The sequence below is a fragment of the Portunus trituberculatus genome, chromosome 34, assembly GCF_017591435.1.
Source record: "Portunus trituberculatus isolate SZX2019 chromosome 34, ASM1759143v1, whole genome shotgun sequence".
Taxonomy (NCBI): Eukaryota; Metazoa; Arthropoda; class Malacostraca; order Decapoda; family Portunidae; genus Portunus; species Portunus trituberculatus.
The window spans coordinates 3052501-3067698 of record NC_059288.1 but is presented as its reverse complement, the minus strand read 5'-3'; the positions used below and the strand labels follow the sequence as shown (position 1 = coordinate 3067698).

General features: G+C 39.4%; 2 protein-coding genes across 3 annotated transcripts in view; one reads left to right on the top strand and one right to left on the bottom strand.

The window, feature by feature from the left end:
- LOC123512779 (glycerophosphocholine cholinephosphodiesterase ENPP6-like) overlaps nt 1-10387 on the bottom strand; it is a 31493-nt gene extending 21106 nt beyond the window's left edge. The window contains exons 1-9 of the mRNA XM_045269356.1: nt 10244-10387; nt 8185-8330; nt 6658-6838; nt 5875-6022; nt 5310-5447; nt 4074-4235; nt 3072-3204; nt 1985-2128; nt 814-1576 (exon numbers count right to left, since the gene is read on the bottom strand). Of these exons, the coding sequence (XP_045125291.1) occupies nt 1329-1576; nt 1985-2128; nt 3072-3204; nt 4074-4235; nt 5310-5447; nt 5875-6022; nt 6658-6838; nt 8185-8330; nt 10244-10341 (1398 nt within the window). The 5' untranslated portion in view covers nt 10342-10387 and the 3' untranslated portion in view covers nt 814-1328. The remainder of the gene's footprint in view (nt 1-813; nt 1577-1984; nt 2129-3071; nt 3205-4073; nt 4236-5309; nt 5448-5874; nt 6023-6657; nt 6839-8184; nt 8331-10243) is intronic.
- A 3289-nt stretch (nt 10388-13676) lies between these two features.
- The window catches only part of LOC123512781 (solute carrier family 25 member 40-like), a 6270-nt gene continuing 4748 nt past the window's right edge, over nt 13677-15198 (top strand). Inside the window, exons 1-2 of one of the 2 annotated variants that reach the window (XM_045269360.1) lie at nt 13677-14456; nt 15122-15198. The exon at nt 15122-15198 is cut by the window's right edge and continues 111 nt beyond it. In XM_045269360.1, coding sequence (XP_045125295.1) covers nt 14387-14456; nt 15122-15198 — 147 coding nt within the window. In that variant the 5' untranslated portion in view covers nt 13677-14386. The remainder of the gene's footprint in view (nt 14457-15121) is intronic. The other variant, XM_045269361.1, reaches the window with a different exon arrangement.

The window sequence follows — 15198 nt, the reverse complement described above, 5'->3', positions numbered from 1 at the left end:
AACAATTTTAATAATTTTGAAGACCTCATGCATTACTTGTGGTGCTATTACCTGTTTCGTAACGCAATTAGTATTAAAAATGATCTACCTCATTAGCATGGCTTGTGAACGCGGAGAGATACTCAGTGTGGCGTGGGAGTGAATCAATCAAACACGTGTGACATTCTAAAAGTTCATTTGTTATTCAGTAATTCCTTCAATGGGAATCTTGTAGTATTTTAACATTTTTGAACCCCTGGAATGAGGAAGAACACATTACTGATAAATACGAAAAAAACAACAACAGATGAACATAAGATGGAATGATTTTGAGGGAAGAGAATGGGAAGACAGGCTGTGGAGATTGGAAGAGCGGAAAATTAAAGAAGATAGAAAGAAACCATTTTTTTTTTTTTTGAGAAACAGATAGGAAGAATAGATGACGTTGAAAGGGAAAGATAGGAAGACATTGAAGGAGGAGTATAGGAGAAAATAGGAGGGATTTTTTTTTTTTTTTTTTTTTTAAGATAAGTAGGAAGTGAGGAAATGAAACAGGAAGAGAGAAGAAACAAACAAACACATATAGGAAGATAAGAGAGAGGAAGAATATTTTGGAGGAGTAGGAAATGAGATAGGCAGACGAAACACATGTAGGCCTATCCTGGGTGAACGCTACGACCTATATCGATTTTTTCTTTGTACACAACAGCTGACTGACTGCCCGACGCCGCCCCGAGACACACACACACACACACACACACACACAGCTCTGAGCTCGCTCTTTAATGAGGAAGGCTGGCTTGGTGACCAGCAAACAAACGTAGTGAATTGCACACACACACACACACACACACGATATAACTCAAACATTTCTATCTGTATCATATATAAACGTTTCTTTCTTTACATTTTTTTTTTTTTTATGTAACTTTGTATTCATTTATCTGTCTGTTTGTTTGTCTATCAGTTAGTCTATCCATCATGCTGATATTTGCCACTAAGACAACAGAAGACAAACCACACATTACTACAAGACTTGAATTACTACAAAACAGTTCAGCGCTGCACCTTCACAACTTACAATGGTCTCTAGTTGAAGTGATGCTGCTTTCTAAGGATGTTTTTACGGTTAACAAGGTTTCTACACTACTTACAAGGGAAATATTCTTGAGAACCCGGTTAATCATCTTTGTGGACCTGGAAAATAAGTCATGGTGAGACAACTGTTTCAAAATACGGAAATACATACAAAGAAGGTGTCCATACTCATTTGCCCCTTTCTACTACTACTACTACTACTACTACTACTACTACTACTACTACTACTGTTTCGATAAGTAAAGCACAAATTAGTGAAATGCGCTGCCATAGTAGAAGAAAAGGAGGAGAATGGCTGCAGCGGTGGTGAAGATGTAGGGAGAAACACTCCCAGTACTCCAGGTGTCGGGGGTGTTGGGTGATGAGGGCGTGGCGAGGAAGGGCGCGATGTGTGCTGGCGTGCCGTTGTTAGCGTGGCAGGTTAGCTGGAGCGCATGGCAGAGTAACCCATACACGTCTACTTGTTCCACTGGCCCTGCTGTCCGGCCCCTGGCGAAGGCTGAGAGAGAGAGAGAGAGAGAGAGAGAGATTTATAATTTTGCTGTAATATAAAAGACTTGAATCAGTTTATTTACTTGAATAACATAAATATCAACGTATTCATTTACCTACATAATCGCAATGCATGAATGACGGATTGATTATGACACAGAAATAAATACGTTGTTTATTTGTATTGTAGAACGAAAACTCAGTTAGATGAAGAAGTACTCTCATTAGATTATATTAGTAGATATTTCTCTTTAAAAAGATATATAACGTCTTTCATAGTATAGTTAATATCTCGAATGTTAAATAATATAGTGTAATGAAATCAAATAACCTGCAGTAATGATTTAAAGTTAACCAGATTTACTGTGGCTGCAACGGTTTCTTCAGGTAGGCTGAGCTGCACCGAACTGCTTACCTGGCCCCGCTGCGTACAACACCCCCCTCATATCTGGATGGTGTCCCTGAGTGTCGTCAAAACCATGGTTGCCAAAGTACGATGATAAGTCATGCGATAGAACCTTAATACTTGGCGCCGCTTTATTAACAATCATTGTATATCCTGAAAAAAAAAGGAGAAAAGAAAACATTGATATTGAAAGTGATGGTGTTGATGTATGTGAAGAAGCAAATTAGAAGATAAGTAGGAAAGAAAATATAGTTAGAAGCAAATAAAAATAAAATAAGAGTGCAATATTTTAAAGAAAAGGAAGTAGTTATGTATTTCTTAACCTCTTCAGTACCGTGACACGTTTTCATACCAAAAAAAAAAAAAAAAAGCATCAACTGAAATAAACACAACATTCTAGAAACACTCGCACTTCCCGCTCATCTTTGGCCTCACGAGTGTTTGTAGGCGCGTGTAGAAATACTGTAGACTCACATGAACCACTCTGACTCGGCAACGCTTCTCTGATCATATTATTGCCTTTTTGTTGATTCCAGTCAGGCGGTGATCGAGGTCTGCATGTGGCCTTGTTGTTGTTGTTGTTGTTGTTGTTGTTGTTGTTGTTGTTGCTGTTGATGTTATTTGAGGAAAGGAGGGATGTTATGTCTTAGCTAAGGTTACTGTTGTGGTTGTCCTTGTTTCTTCTTTTTGTTTTTCTTCTTCTTGTTCTTCTTGCTCTTGTTGTTGTTGTTATTCTTCTTCTTTATATCTTTGTTACCATCTTCTTAATCTTCTTCCTCTTCTTCATCACGAGTCTCCCCACTATTCCTCTTCCATTTTCAATTCATTTTATTCTATCACACTAATTCAGCTTCATTTCAAAGCCATACCCCTCTCTCTCTCTCTCTCTCTCTCTCTCTCTCTCTCTCTCTCTCTCTCTCTCTCTCTCTCTCTCTCTCTCTCTCTCTCTCTCTCTCTCTCTCACACACACACACACACACACACACACACACACACACACACACACACACACACACACACACACACACACACACACACACACACACACACACACACACACACACACACACACACACACACACACACACACACACACCTTTCTCAGCGATCACCACCACCTTCATTATGAATCTGTGGGCCTTGTAGTGGTAACGAGTCGGGACGCTCTCCTTCAGGAACGCCTTGATTTTGTGCTTTACCTCTGGGCAGGAATTCAGTCTCTCAACCACCTGTGTAATGGATGAATAATTAGATACGTAAGTAGATAGATAAATGCATAGAGTAATGATAAAAAAAGATCAATGTCATTTCAATCAACAGATAAGATATAGTGAAAAATTTTGAAGTACACTGATTTATTACAGTAAGATAAGATTTCAAACTAGATAAATAGAAAGAAAGAAAAAAAGACAACAAACAAACTTGTTCTTTATTATATACGAAAAAAAAAAAAGTTACTGATGTTTTGTATCGAATGTGAAATACGATTTAGCTAAAAAAAAAAAAAAAAAGAAAAGAAAAAAAGGAAAAAAGAAAGAAAGACAAAACAGAAAAAAAGAGATCAACTTTTTTTCATTGGTATTTAAATTAAAAGTTCCCTAACAATTTGGAGCGATTTAAAACCCATTCATTATTTTCATCACAACTCCACAGATGGCACTGAACTGACTAACCCCCCAATCAAACTGCCACTTATGTAAACCATGATTAGGTCGTTTTCGCCATCATCTTGAAGCCAAAAGTAAATATGAGTGTCTTTATACTGCAGATTTTGTTTATCCATCTTTATTATTTTAGCTTACAGACAGACAAAAAAAAACTATATCTGTCTATCTGTCTAATCTAACAAACTGGCAAGTAACCAATTATCTATCTGTAAATCAATCAATTTATCCATCTATCTATCTATCTATCTATCTATCTATCTACCTATCTATCTATCTATCTGTCTATCTATCTATTTATTTGTATCCATTTTTCTATCCATCTATCTATCTATCTATCTATCTATCTAACTAACTAACAAACTAACTAACTAACTAATCAGTCAACCAAACAAACACACACACACACACACACACACACACACACGACCTACCTGTTCGCTCCTACCAGGTGCGGGTTCAAGGATAAGGTAGCTGCTGTCATTCACCACCACCTGCACCTCGTCCTCCTGCAGACACTGGCCCACCTCCACCTCCTGCAGGCTGCCGTCCTTCACTTGCGTCATACCGTGGTCACTCACTACCACTACGTTTGTCTGTGGCGCGAAGATGTGGACTAATGTGAGGGTAAAATAGACGTGAACGATAAATATTTAAATCTTCCTCTCTACAATTTTCAAAAGGCTCTGAATGCTTTATGGGTCTTTAAGCTTGTTCTTTATAGTTCTAGTGGTAGATTGATAAAATTTCTGCGTTATTAACTGGAGAAACACTCTTGAGAACCTGCGTGTGGAGAACGTGAACGCTAGACATTTGAATTTTCCTTTCTACTTCTTTCAAAAGGTTCAGAATGCTACACTGGTTTTTAAGTTTGTTCTTTATGGTTCTAGTGGCTGATTGACAAAATTTCTGCGTTGTTAACAGGAGAAACAGTCTTGAGAGCCTCAGCACGTGGGATGTGAACGCTGGACATTTGAATCTTCCTCTCCACTACTTTCAAAAGACTCTGAATACTACATTGGTTTTTAAGTTTGTTTTTATGGTTCTAATGGTAGATTAGTAGGATTTCTACGTTATTAACAGAAGAAACGCTCTTGAGAACACGCCTGATCATCTCCTTGGCCTTTGGAAAATGGAAATGGCCGCGGTGGGAGAGCAAGAGCGTTTCTGAATGTAGGTATTTGTTTCATGTTTTCTCTCCATCTTGTCTGTGTTTTAGTTCGTAACATAGGAGGGATAGGTGTTAGATTTTTGAGATGCCTTAATTTCTCTTATTTTGTGTGTGTCCTTAACTAAACTCCTTGGCATGGAAAGAAAAAAAAAGCAGAAGAAAAACAATTCCTCTATCCTGTCTGTGTGTTTGTAACGTAAGAGGGACAGTTGTTAGATTACTGAGATGTCTTACTTTCCCATGTGTGTGTGTGTGTGTGTGTGTGTGTGTGTGTGTGTGTGTGTGTGTGTGTGTGTGTGTGTGTCCTTAACTAAACTCCTTGACATAGAAAGAAAAAGAAAACAATTTGCCTAGCCTACTGTATCCATTCTAACGAAATAAGCTGCTTTAATTAAGAAAGAGACGTTCGTGTACATCTGAAATAAGAGAAAAGAAAACTGTATATAGAAATTAGTCCAGAGTAAGACAAGAAAATAACAAGGTGACCAGAATCCTTTACCGAGTTCATTATCCCTCTCTCCTCCAGGCGGCGCCACAGTCCCTGCAGCGCCTGGTCCACGTCCCTCACCGCGGCAGCCACCTCGGGGGACAGCGGGCCTTTGTAGTGTCCCATTGTGTCCACGCCGCCCTCGTACACCTGTGGCGAGAGTCTCGATTGATACAGGTGAGGTAAATGTTATGTCTCTCTCTCTCTCTCTCTCTCTCTCTCTCTCTCTCTCTCTCTCTCTCTCTCTCTCTCTCTCTCTCTCTCTGTTTATAGAGCTGAGGTAAGTGTGATTACGTCCAAGTTATCTCTCTCTCTCTCTCTCTCTCTCTCTCTCTCTCTCTCTCTCTCTCTCTCTCTCTCTCTCTCCCCCCACTATTTCTAAAAACTTTTAGTTGAAGATACACATGTTTTCAGTGACATTTTTGACAGCTAAACAAAATTTCTACATTATGGACACAAAAAACACTATTGGAAGCAGGTTAACCATCACTGTGGCCTTGCAAAATTGTAATGGAGAATCGAAGTTTTTCTGAATTCTGACCGAAGCGTTTTCAAACACTTCGAAGCCTTATCTCACCATGACCAGCCTGTAGCCCTCCTTATCAATCATCTCCACGGCCCGGGACAGTCTCTTGGGCAGCTTATGAACGCTTCCCGTTGCGTCATACTCGTACCACTCACAGTACCATGGTAGATCGCTTCCTGTCCCTCGCTGCACGTCACACCTGTTACCGGTAGATTAGTTCATTTAGTTCACTTGCTTACCGGTTCGTTTTTTATTCGTTTGGTTTGTTCATGAAAATGTGTTTGTTTGTGTGTGTGTTTTTTTTTTTTTTTCTGCGACGTATTTTCACCATGATTTTTTGGGTATGATTAGGTTATTATTATTATTATTTTTTTTTTTTTGACATTAAGAAGGGTTTATGGAGATTAGAAGATTAATGGCCACAGTCTTCACTATTTCAATTGCCACATAAATTTCTGAAGATGTATAAAGTCGCCAGGTAGTAAGCAGAATAAATACGAGAAACGCGTCGTGGTACTGAAGGGGTTAACGTATTCAGTGTATGTGTTTATAATTACTGTGGTCTGTTGCCGGCAGAGAGATGAACTGGTCTACCTGTTTACTATCTTACATTTAGTTTATTACATTATTAACAGGAGAAACACTCTTAAGATACCGAGTAATAAATTGTGGCCTTTGTAAACAGTCGTGTTGAGAGAGTAAACCATTTCACAGTATAGCTATATCGTGCAATTTTCTTTCTTTCTTTCTTTCTTTTATTGTATTTCCTTTCTTTTCGACAGTTTTCTCAATATAAACAGCAGAGGAAGACTATACATGTCCCAGTCACCTCACCTGTACCACTGGAAGAAGGCAGTTGGCAGGCCGTTGTCGATAGCAGTAGTCCAGATGGGCTCCGCGTCCCCCCACCACCGCGGGTCTCTCGTGGCGTTGTAGTCCATAAGATAAAACGTCTTGTCTTTCTCGAGATCGTAAAATAAGTTCCCGATGATTCCATGCCACTCTGGATACAAGCCTGAAGTGGGAGAGTGTTGGGTGTAACTGGAATAGTGCCGCACTTACCTGTGAGATTGTCGTGCTTCGGAATTACTAGAGCATGGTATCTATAACCATTTGATATTTAGAATTTTTGCATTATCGTACTTATAATGTCGTGCTTAGAATGTTAGAATATCGTACTCAGAATGTTACAATGTCGTAATGAAAATGTTAGAATATTTTATCAGTAATAGCACACTTGGAATGTTGGAAAATTGCGCTCTGAATTTTGGAATATTGTACCTTTAATATCACACTAGAATGTTAGAATATCATACTCAAAACGTTAGCATATCATATACACATGGAACATCCACACCTGGGTTTTAAAGCATTGCACTTGGTAGAAATGTGTTTACCTAGACTGTTATCCTATCACTAGTCACTATTTACATTATAACAACAACAATATTTCGAAACACTTTACTATCTACACTGACTTTTCTCGAAGTCCACAGAGATAGAGTTCTCATGAGTTTTCCCTTTCTTTGATAATGCACAAGTTCTCGTATCGTATCTAGTGATAGTGAACAGTTTTTGTTGACATTGCCGTCGTAGATGACAGTAACTGATGATAAACCTGTAAAAACTATATAGTGCAGTAAGATATTGAGAAGGGAATGAATAGCACCGCGGGGTCACTGAGATCACTACACACTTGATGCACAGACAAGTGACCCTGAAACACGCCTCATTATCACCAGCCACTGTTAATCTTTCTGCATCGAGACGGGACGGGGAGATGTTGGAAAATTATGGTGAGTCTGCGTGAAGACCAATAAAGATAAGGGAAGACTGTGAGAAGCTTCTGATAATAATGATACTGATGAAGAAGATAGGTTTTTTGCGTACCAACAGCCCTGGCCAACGACAACATGGCAGAAATAAACGCTTATTGAAGCTGTTAATCACTAGAGTTCGTCATAGGTAAGGGAAATGTGGAATCAAGTAGGGAGTTCCATTCCAGAGTGTATCAGTAGAAAGGATCGAAGATTGAGAATACTGATTAACTGTTACAGTAGGGAGAGTAACAAGGTGAAAGATTGAGAACACTGTTAATTCTTGTAGCAAGGGGTGGACAGAATAATGGTGAAAGATTGAGAAAAGTAGGGAAGTGGACAGAATAACGATGAAAGATTGAGAATGCTGGTTAACTCTTACAGTGGATAGTTAGCTTGTGCATTGGAGAGGTGCACAAAATAGTGGTGAAAGAAATAGAAAATCTTACCCAGCGAGATCGTGAGAAGAGGGGAGACATGTAAGCAAAAGAGCAATTATCGTGGAAATAGTGATAGAAGATAGAAAGACACAACAATGGCTTACCGGTAGAAATAGTGTGCCAGTTTGGAAAGGAATTGGAGGGATAGGCCGGGCGCACGTATTCAGCTCTGGTGCCATCCGTGTGAAAATGATGAAACCCCAGAAGTTGTGTCCCCGCGCCGTGCACCGAAGTGTAATCCCACCGAAACCTGTAGACACCCATGCATCATTATCACCATCAACCATCTTATCACCTTTATGAACCTGACGTGGGAAAACAATGGTGTTAACAACTATATTAATTTTATTGTTAAGGATTATTTTATTCTTGTTTTTGTTTTCTTCGTATTCTTCTTTGCGGTGTTTTATTTTTACATCACTTTTCTTCTTCTTCTTCTTCTTCTTCTTCTTCATCTTCATCTTCATCTTCATCTTCATCTTCATCTTCATCTTCATCTTCATCTTCATCTTCTTCTTCTTCTTGGAGGTCTAACGGCATTTAATCTTAGGGGTAAAATCACAACTCTTGCTAAGCCCTGCCTGCCCCTCGCTTATCACACAACCCTGGACTGTCTGCGGTACTGGGGAGGCTGAGCTGGGTGTTGGAGACTGGGAATGATAAGTCAGATAAAAACGTATTCAGGAATGGTTTGCTCTCCCGCCACGACCATTTCTCAAGACTACAGAGATGATCAGACGTGTTCTCAAGAGTGCTTCTCCTGTTAATGATGTAGAAATTATGTTCATCTGTCTCAAGAACCTTTAAAATTCCGTGTCACTTCAACTAAAATCTATGAAAACAGTGTAGATGCAGCCAGAATAGTCCAGTTCATATGTTACGATTATTGTGATAAAGGATTAAAAGAAACTGAACAACAAACACTTGAATAGAGAAGATAATGGAATATGTTTACTGAGATGAATGACGGAATATTGAAGAGAAGGAACAGTCAGCTCTTTAACCCCTTCAAAACTAGGAAATATTTTTATCTTGAGATTTGTATACGATTAGACTATATTTCATTGACATTAGGAAGGATCTATAGAGGTCAGAAGGTTAATAGCCACAGTCTTCACTATTTTAATCCCCTACATGTTTTTGAAGCTATATAAAATCATTAAATAGTAAGCAAAGTGAATATGGAAACGTGTCTTGGTACTGAAAGGGTTAAGAGGGAAGAGAATGAGGTGTGGTACTTACTGACAGAAAATACTTTACACATTACGAAAGATTGCAGGATATGGGACAGACAGCACTTGAAGAGAAAGCAAATGCCTTACACTTACTAAGGTAGTGACATACTTAAATGACTTCGCACATAATGAAAGATCAAAAGAAACACTTGAAAAAGAGGATAATGAAGAAACACACTTACTATAAAAGATGGTGAAAGAGTTAATGACCTCACATACCTCAGCTCTGATTGATTAATTCTTTTGAAACTTGTAAGAAAAGTGTGTTGGGGAAAGTATTGCAGCAGCCACCATTGTATGAAACACCTTTGCTACTCTGAAGAAAAGTGACACGTCTTCATTATACAATTCTCTTTGTAGGCTTTCATTTATTTGTTATTTATTTACTAACTAAACCAACACAATTCATCTTCTCGAACCAAATTAGGCTTTAGAGAAGAATAAGGCTTTGTTCATTTATTTATTTATTTATCTATTCTAATTTTTCAATATAAACCAGCCTCTCTAACCAAATTATGATTTTAAAGAAGACTAAAATAATGGCCTTTTTCGTGACAACCCAGCTTCCTAACCAGAGTACTTGGGCTTGAAAGAGGACTAAGGCAATGCTTCTTTTCTTTTTTTGTAACAAATTGGAACACTCAGCCGCTGGAAGAAGCTGGGATCCTTAACCCCTTCAGTACTGAGACTCATTTCTATATCAGGAAGGGTCTATGAAGGTCAAAAGAATAATCCCAACATATGTTTCTGAAGGTGTATAAAACCGCCAAATAGTAACCAGAATTAACATGAAAACGCGTTCTGGTACTGAGATGAAGTTAGTCCGCAGATAAAGGCACCTATTACATGGTTTGCCTACTTGTTCACTATTTATTTTGTTAAGATTTTGACCTCTTTATCTATCCACCATTTGCTCAGAACAACTCACCCATCAACAAGAATCATAATCAAACTGTTGTCATTGGTGGCTAATGAAGACTGCGCCACCACCACCACCATCACCACCACCGCCGCTACTCTCGACATGCTAGCGCTGGGAAGATCCACCGAGAACTCAGCAGGCTGGTGGTGGCGGCGGTGCTTCCGTGAGTTGATGAAATCTTACCCTAAATTTTTGTCAATTTTACCCTAGATTCGAGTGTTTTACCCTAGATTGTCGAAGTTGCCCATTAATTGTTGATTAATGCACTCTTATCATACATAAGTTTAAATATTGCCCCCCACCCCCAAACACACACACAGGACTACACACTACAGCCACTACTGCGGCTGCTCTGTGTGGACTCGTCCTCGCAAGTGACTGACTCTGTGTGTGAACTGTGATCTAACCGTCCGAAGGTCCAAAACGTGTACGCCTAGTAGACGGGTGAGTGGAGACTGGGGAGAAAGGGGAAAGGGTCCAATTACCCTAGTTTAGGGTATTTTACCCTAAAATGGAAGTGGTGGTGGTGGTGGTGGTGGTGGTGGTGGTGGAGGGAGGGAAGGGTTGAGAGGCAACACTTCACTATTTGATTTGATGAAAAATGATAGTGTGATGATTATGTGAATAGATACGGAAGATTGAGATTTAGTATTGTGGAGGGAAGAGATAAGAGTGTATCTATGGGAAAGTAATGAGTTGACCTGTTGAGAAAAATATGAATGGTGGTATACTCTTCTCACGTTCAGCTGAGGAGGGGAGGGAGGATGCCTCGCCCCTGGAAATTGACGTCAAAGTTACTCCTCCTTTTGTATACTGTGATTGGCTGCATGGTGGCATGACAGAAAAGCCCGCACACACACACACACACACACACACACACACAGAGAGAGAGGCATCTATTCTGTACATGAACTTTATGAAACATGATTTAATTATTTTATTCTTTTCTTTTTTTCGTAAAATGAGGACAGACTATGACAAAGATATTCCATAGACCTAGAGCTTTCGCCACCTGACGTGACCTCCCTTCGCCTGCCAGCCCTATTTCTCTCTCTCTCTCTCTCTCTCTCTCTCTCTCTCTCTCTCTCTCTGTGTGTGTGTGTGTGTGTGTGTGTGTGTGTGTGTGTGTGTGGTGGGTACGTGTGTGCGTGCTTTTGCTTAAAAACAGAGGAGTGATTTGAGAGGGTGCGTGCAACAGGCAGTGTGCGGAGAGACAGTAGAAAAGCACTGTGCACTGGATAGAATTGAGATGAGGTTAAAAGACAATCTAATCATCATACTGAATAACGGCTTTCTGCTTGTAATGCTGTTTTAAAGTAGTTGAGTATGTATTAGTTTCGTTAAGGTGTCTATTGTTAATTGAACATTCCAACGTTTTATTAACCCCTTCAATACCGGGGCACATTTTTACCTTGAGATTTGTGTACGATTAGACCATTTTATTGATATTAAGAAAGGTTTATGGAGGTCAGAAGATCAAAAGCCACGGTTTTTACTATTTCAATCCCCTTAAAAGTTTCTGAAGCTGTATAAAATCACTAAATACTAAACAGAATGAATATGAAAACGCGTTATGGTACTCAAGAGGTTAGCAGTGAATCTTGATAGTTGCATTCTTGTTTACATCCCTCTGTGCATAGGTAAACATAACAAACACGAACACCTAACAAGTATAATGCAAAATTAATCTTTAAAAATCGGGCCCATTTTTTCCTTAACGTCTTGAAATATACCGTAAGTCAGTACATCATGAAACAAGACACTTTTGAAACAAGAATATTACTCGACGCAGTACTTAATCCACTGTTTGCCAGAGAGAGAGAGAGAGAGAGAGAGAGAGAGAGAGAGAGAGAGAGAGATTATTAAATTGCATAGAATCATATAATCTTATCTCAAGTAAGAACACAGAAACGCTACAGAATTTAGCGCCAACAGTAATACAATATTTAATCGAAACTATCTCATCCCAGCGAACGATACCTACTATTCATTAATTGCGTAATAAACATTCACACTCCTTCATGCTATAATTCATATACAAATAAGAAACAATAATCACAAAACCACAAACATATACAGTCGACGCCCTACTTAATGAATTTGTTTTCCTACATATATCTCTAACATAAAAGACATGTTATTTTTCATGGCAGCTGTCACTGGCGAAAGCTGCATCTAATGTATATCTTAAGTCCCCTTCGTCCTCTTCCTCTTCATGTCCCGTTTCTTGTTCCTCATCCCCACACCCCGTCCTCTCTCTCTCTCTCTCTCTCTCTCTCTCTCTCTCTCTCTCTCTCTCTCTCTCTCCACATTCAGGAAAGTATAACAAAAAAAAAAAAAAAAAAACTGGGATAGGAGTGCAGTGTTATCACAACACCACAGTATCCTCGGCACCCCGACACACACACACACACACACACACACACACACACACAGGAGTGCAGTATTACCATTACCACACGGTCCACACCACGGCATTCTCGGCACCCTTTCCAACCCGCCCAGCCCTGCACCACCAAGCCGCGCCCGTCCTGCCGCTGCTGCAGTAACAATTTGCTACCACATGGTCTACATGACATGGTTTTATCGGGTTTCCTGTGTTTCTGTGTTTTCAAGACTCTCAATGTGTAGGAAGAGGTGGAGAGAAGAGGAGTGTGGAGTGGAAGGAAAAGTAGAGGTTATTGTTTTGATTAGTACGCCTAGGATTGTTTTGGTATTTGAGTTAAGAAGAAAAAAAATATATATATATATATATATATATATATATATATATATATATATATATATATATATATATATATATATATATATATATATATATATATATATATATATATAATGTGTGTGTGTGTGTGTGTGTAATTCACTGTTTGATCTGCTGCAGTCTCTGACGAGACAGCCAGACGTTACCCTACGGAACGAGCTCAGAGCTCATTGTTTCCGATCTTCGGATAGGCCTGAGACCAGGCACACACCACACACCGGGACAACAAGGTCACAACTCCTCGATTTACATCCCGTACCTACTCACTGCTAGGTGAACAGGGGCTACACGTGAAAGGAGACACACCCAAATATCTCCACCCGGCCGGGGAAACGAACCCCGGTCATCTGGTGTATTTACCTAATTGTATTTACCTAATTGTAACATACGGGAAAAGAGCTATGCTCGTGTTGTGTGTGTGTGTGTGTGTGTGTATAAGAAACATGTTCTAAGTGGTGGCTTGATTTACATGTCACGACTATGATATTCACGTATTATTTGCCATGTACAGCTCCATTTCCATATTCTGTCCAAGTCTTCCTGGAGTAGTTCGCAATCTTTGTCACATCTCACTTTTCGTAACAATTTTGCATCGTCTGCAAATAGGCTCACATAACTGGACACCCCATCCACCATGTCATTTATGAATCTCTTGAGTTGACATGTCCAGGGTCTATTACTATTTAATCCTGGACATGTCATTGTAGCTCAAAACAACCGTAGCAAGGAAGGCTGCTTCATTAAGTAGGGAACCATCAGCCATTTGTGCACTAATTAACCTCACCGGTTATAACTTCACTGTTAACCTGCATGTAGCAAACATACCTGCAGTGTATTAGTGGTTTTATGATTACCAGTTATTCTTACATAAAAAAATAAATCGGAACGAGCACAACATTGAACTTTCCATACCATACAAATAATTAATTAACTAATAACTTAGCTAATTAACAAACTATATGAGTTGTCATCTTACTCCTTGACTCATTTGTTGTGATTATTAACTGACATTTAGTATAAAATAACATCATATGTGATTGCTCGCAGGTACAACAACACGGACATGGCGTACGATACAAAAACTAAATAGATAATCAAACATTAACTATGCAAAGCTAATATACCAATAATATTTCTCGTTTATTAATCTTATAATTTTATGGCCTTATTTCTTTATTATCATCATTATAACCACCAATACAAGAACAAGGCCTCAGCGTACGATACCACCGCCTCCCCAGCCGGCACGTGGGCCTCGGTCTGGGCAGATGTAAACAGACCAGTCGTTGCGTAAAAAGGAAAGAAAAATCGTGGAGGAAATGCTGAGTATCTCCACTTGAAGCTTGAGAAGGACGTGCAGGAGGAGGACACATCAAGCCGCAGCCATGACGGAGCTCCAGCCAGTGCAGCAGATGGTGTCCTCGTGTTCTGGGGCGATAATAACGTCAATATTCAGTGAGTAGAGGGGTGTAAAAGGCCGTCTGTTGCCATGGGGTGAAGGGGAGGATGAGGCATGGTTGCTGTGTAATTATGACATGGCACCTTTTCCTTACAGGGGATTATGGGTAATATGGTGTTTTTATTTACAGACACGCGTTATACCTGATAGATCTGTATGTGGTGGGGTTTACAAGGCATGATGGAGGGTGTGACATTATGTAAATACTTAACTCTCTCTCTCTCTCTCTCTCTCTCTCTCTCTCTCTCTCTCTCTCTCTCTCTCTCTCTCATGGTGTTTGCTTGATGTCTTTTTTACTCATTTCAGAACTTTCTATTTTTTTTCAAATGTTTTACCTCATCTTAGTGTTTGCATGATGCTCTCACCTCACACTCAATCAGTACATGGCCACTCTGAGTCTGTACATGTTAGTCAGGAGTGAGTACGTGGCTCACTAAGGAAGGATCTCCCATTGTCATAAAAATAGAAACTATTTTTTTCCAGAGCAACGTAACATCTATGGAAAGGTCTCCCATTGTCATTTTTTCAGCACATCTTATGATGTACCAGAAAATATATTTAATTATATAGATAATTAGGATGCTTGATGAAGATTTGTTGGTGCTTATTTTTTCATTTATTTATTTTTTTATTTTTTATTTATTATTACGATTATTTCCAGTGACTCCCTTTGACGTGGTGAAGGTTCGCTTACAAGCCCAGCAGAGAGCTGAGCTGGCCCAGAAGTGTTTCCTGTAC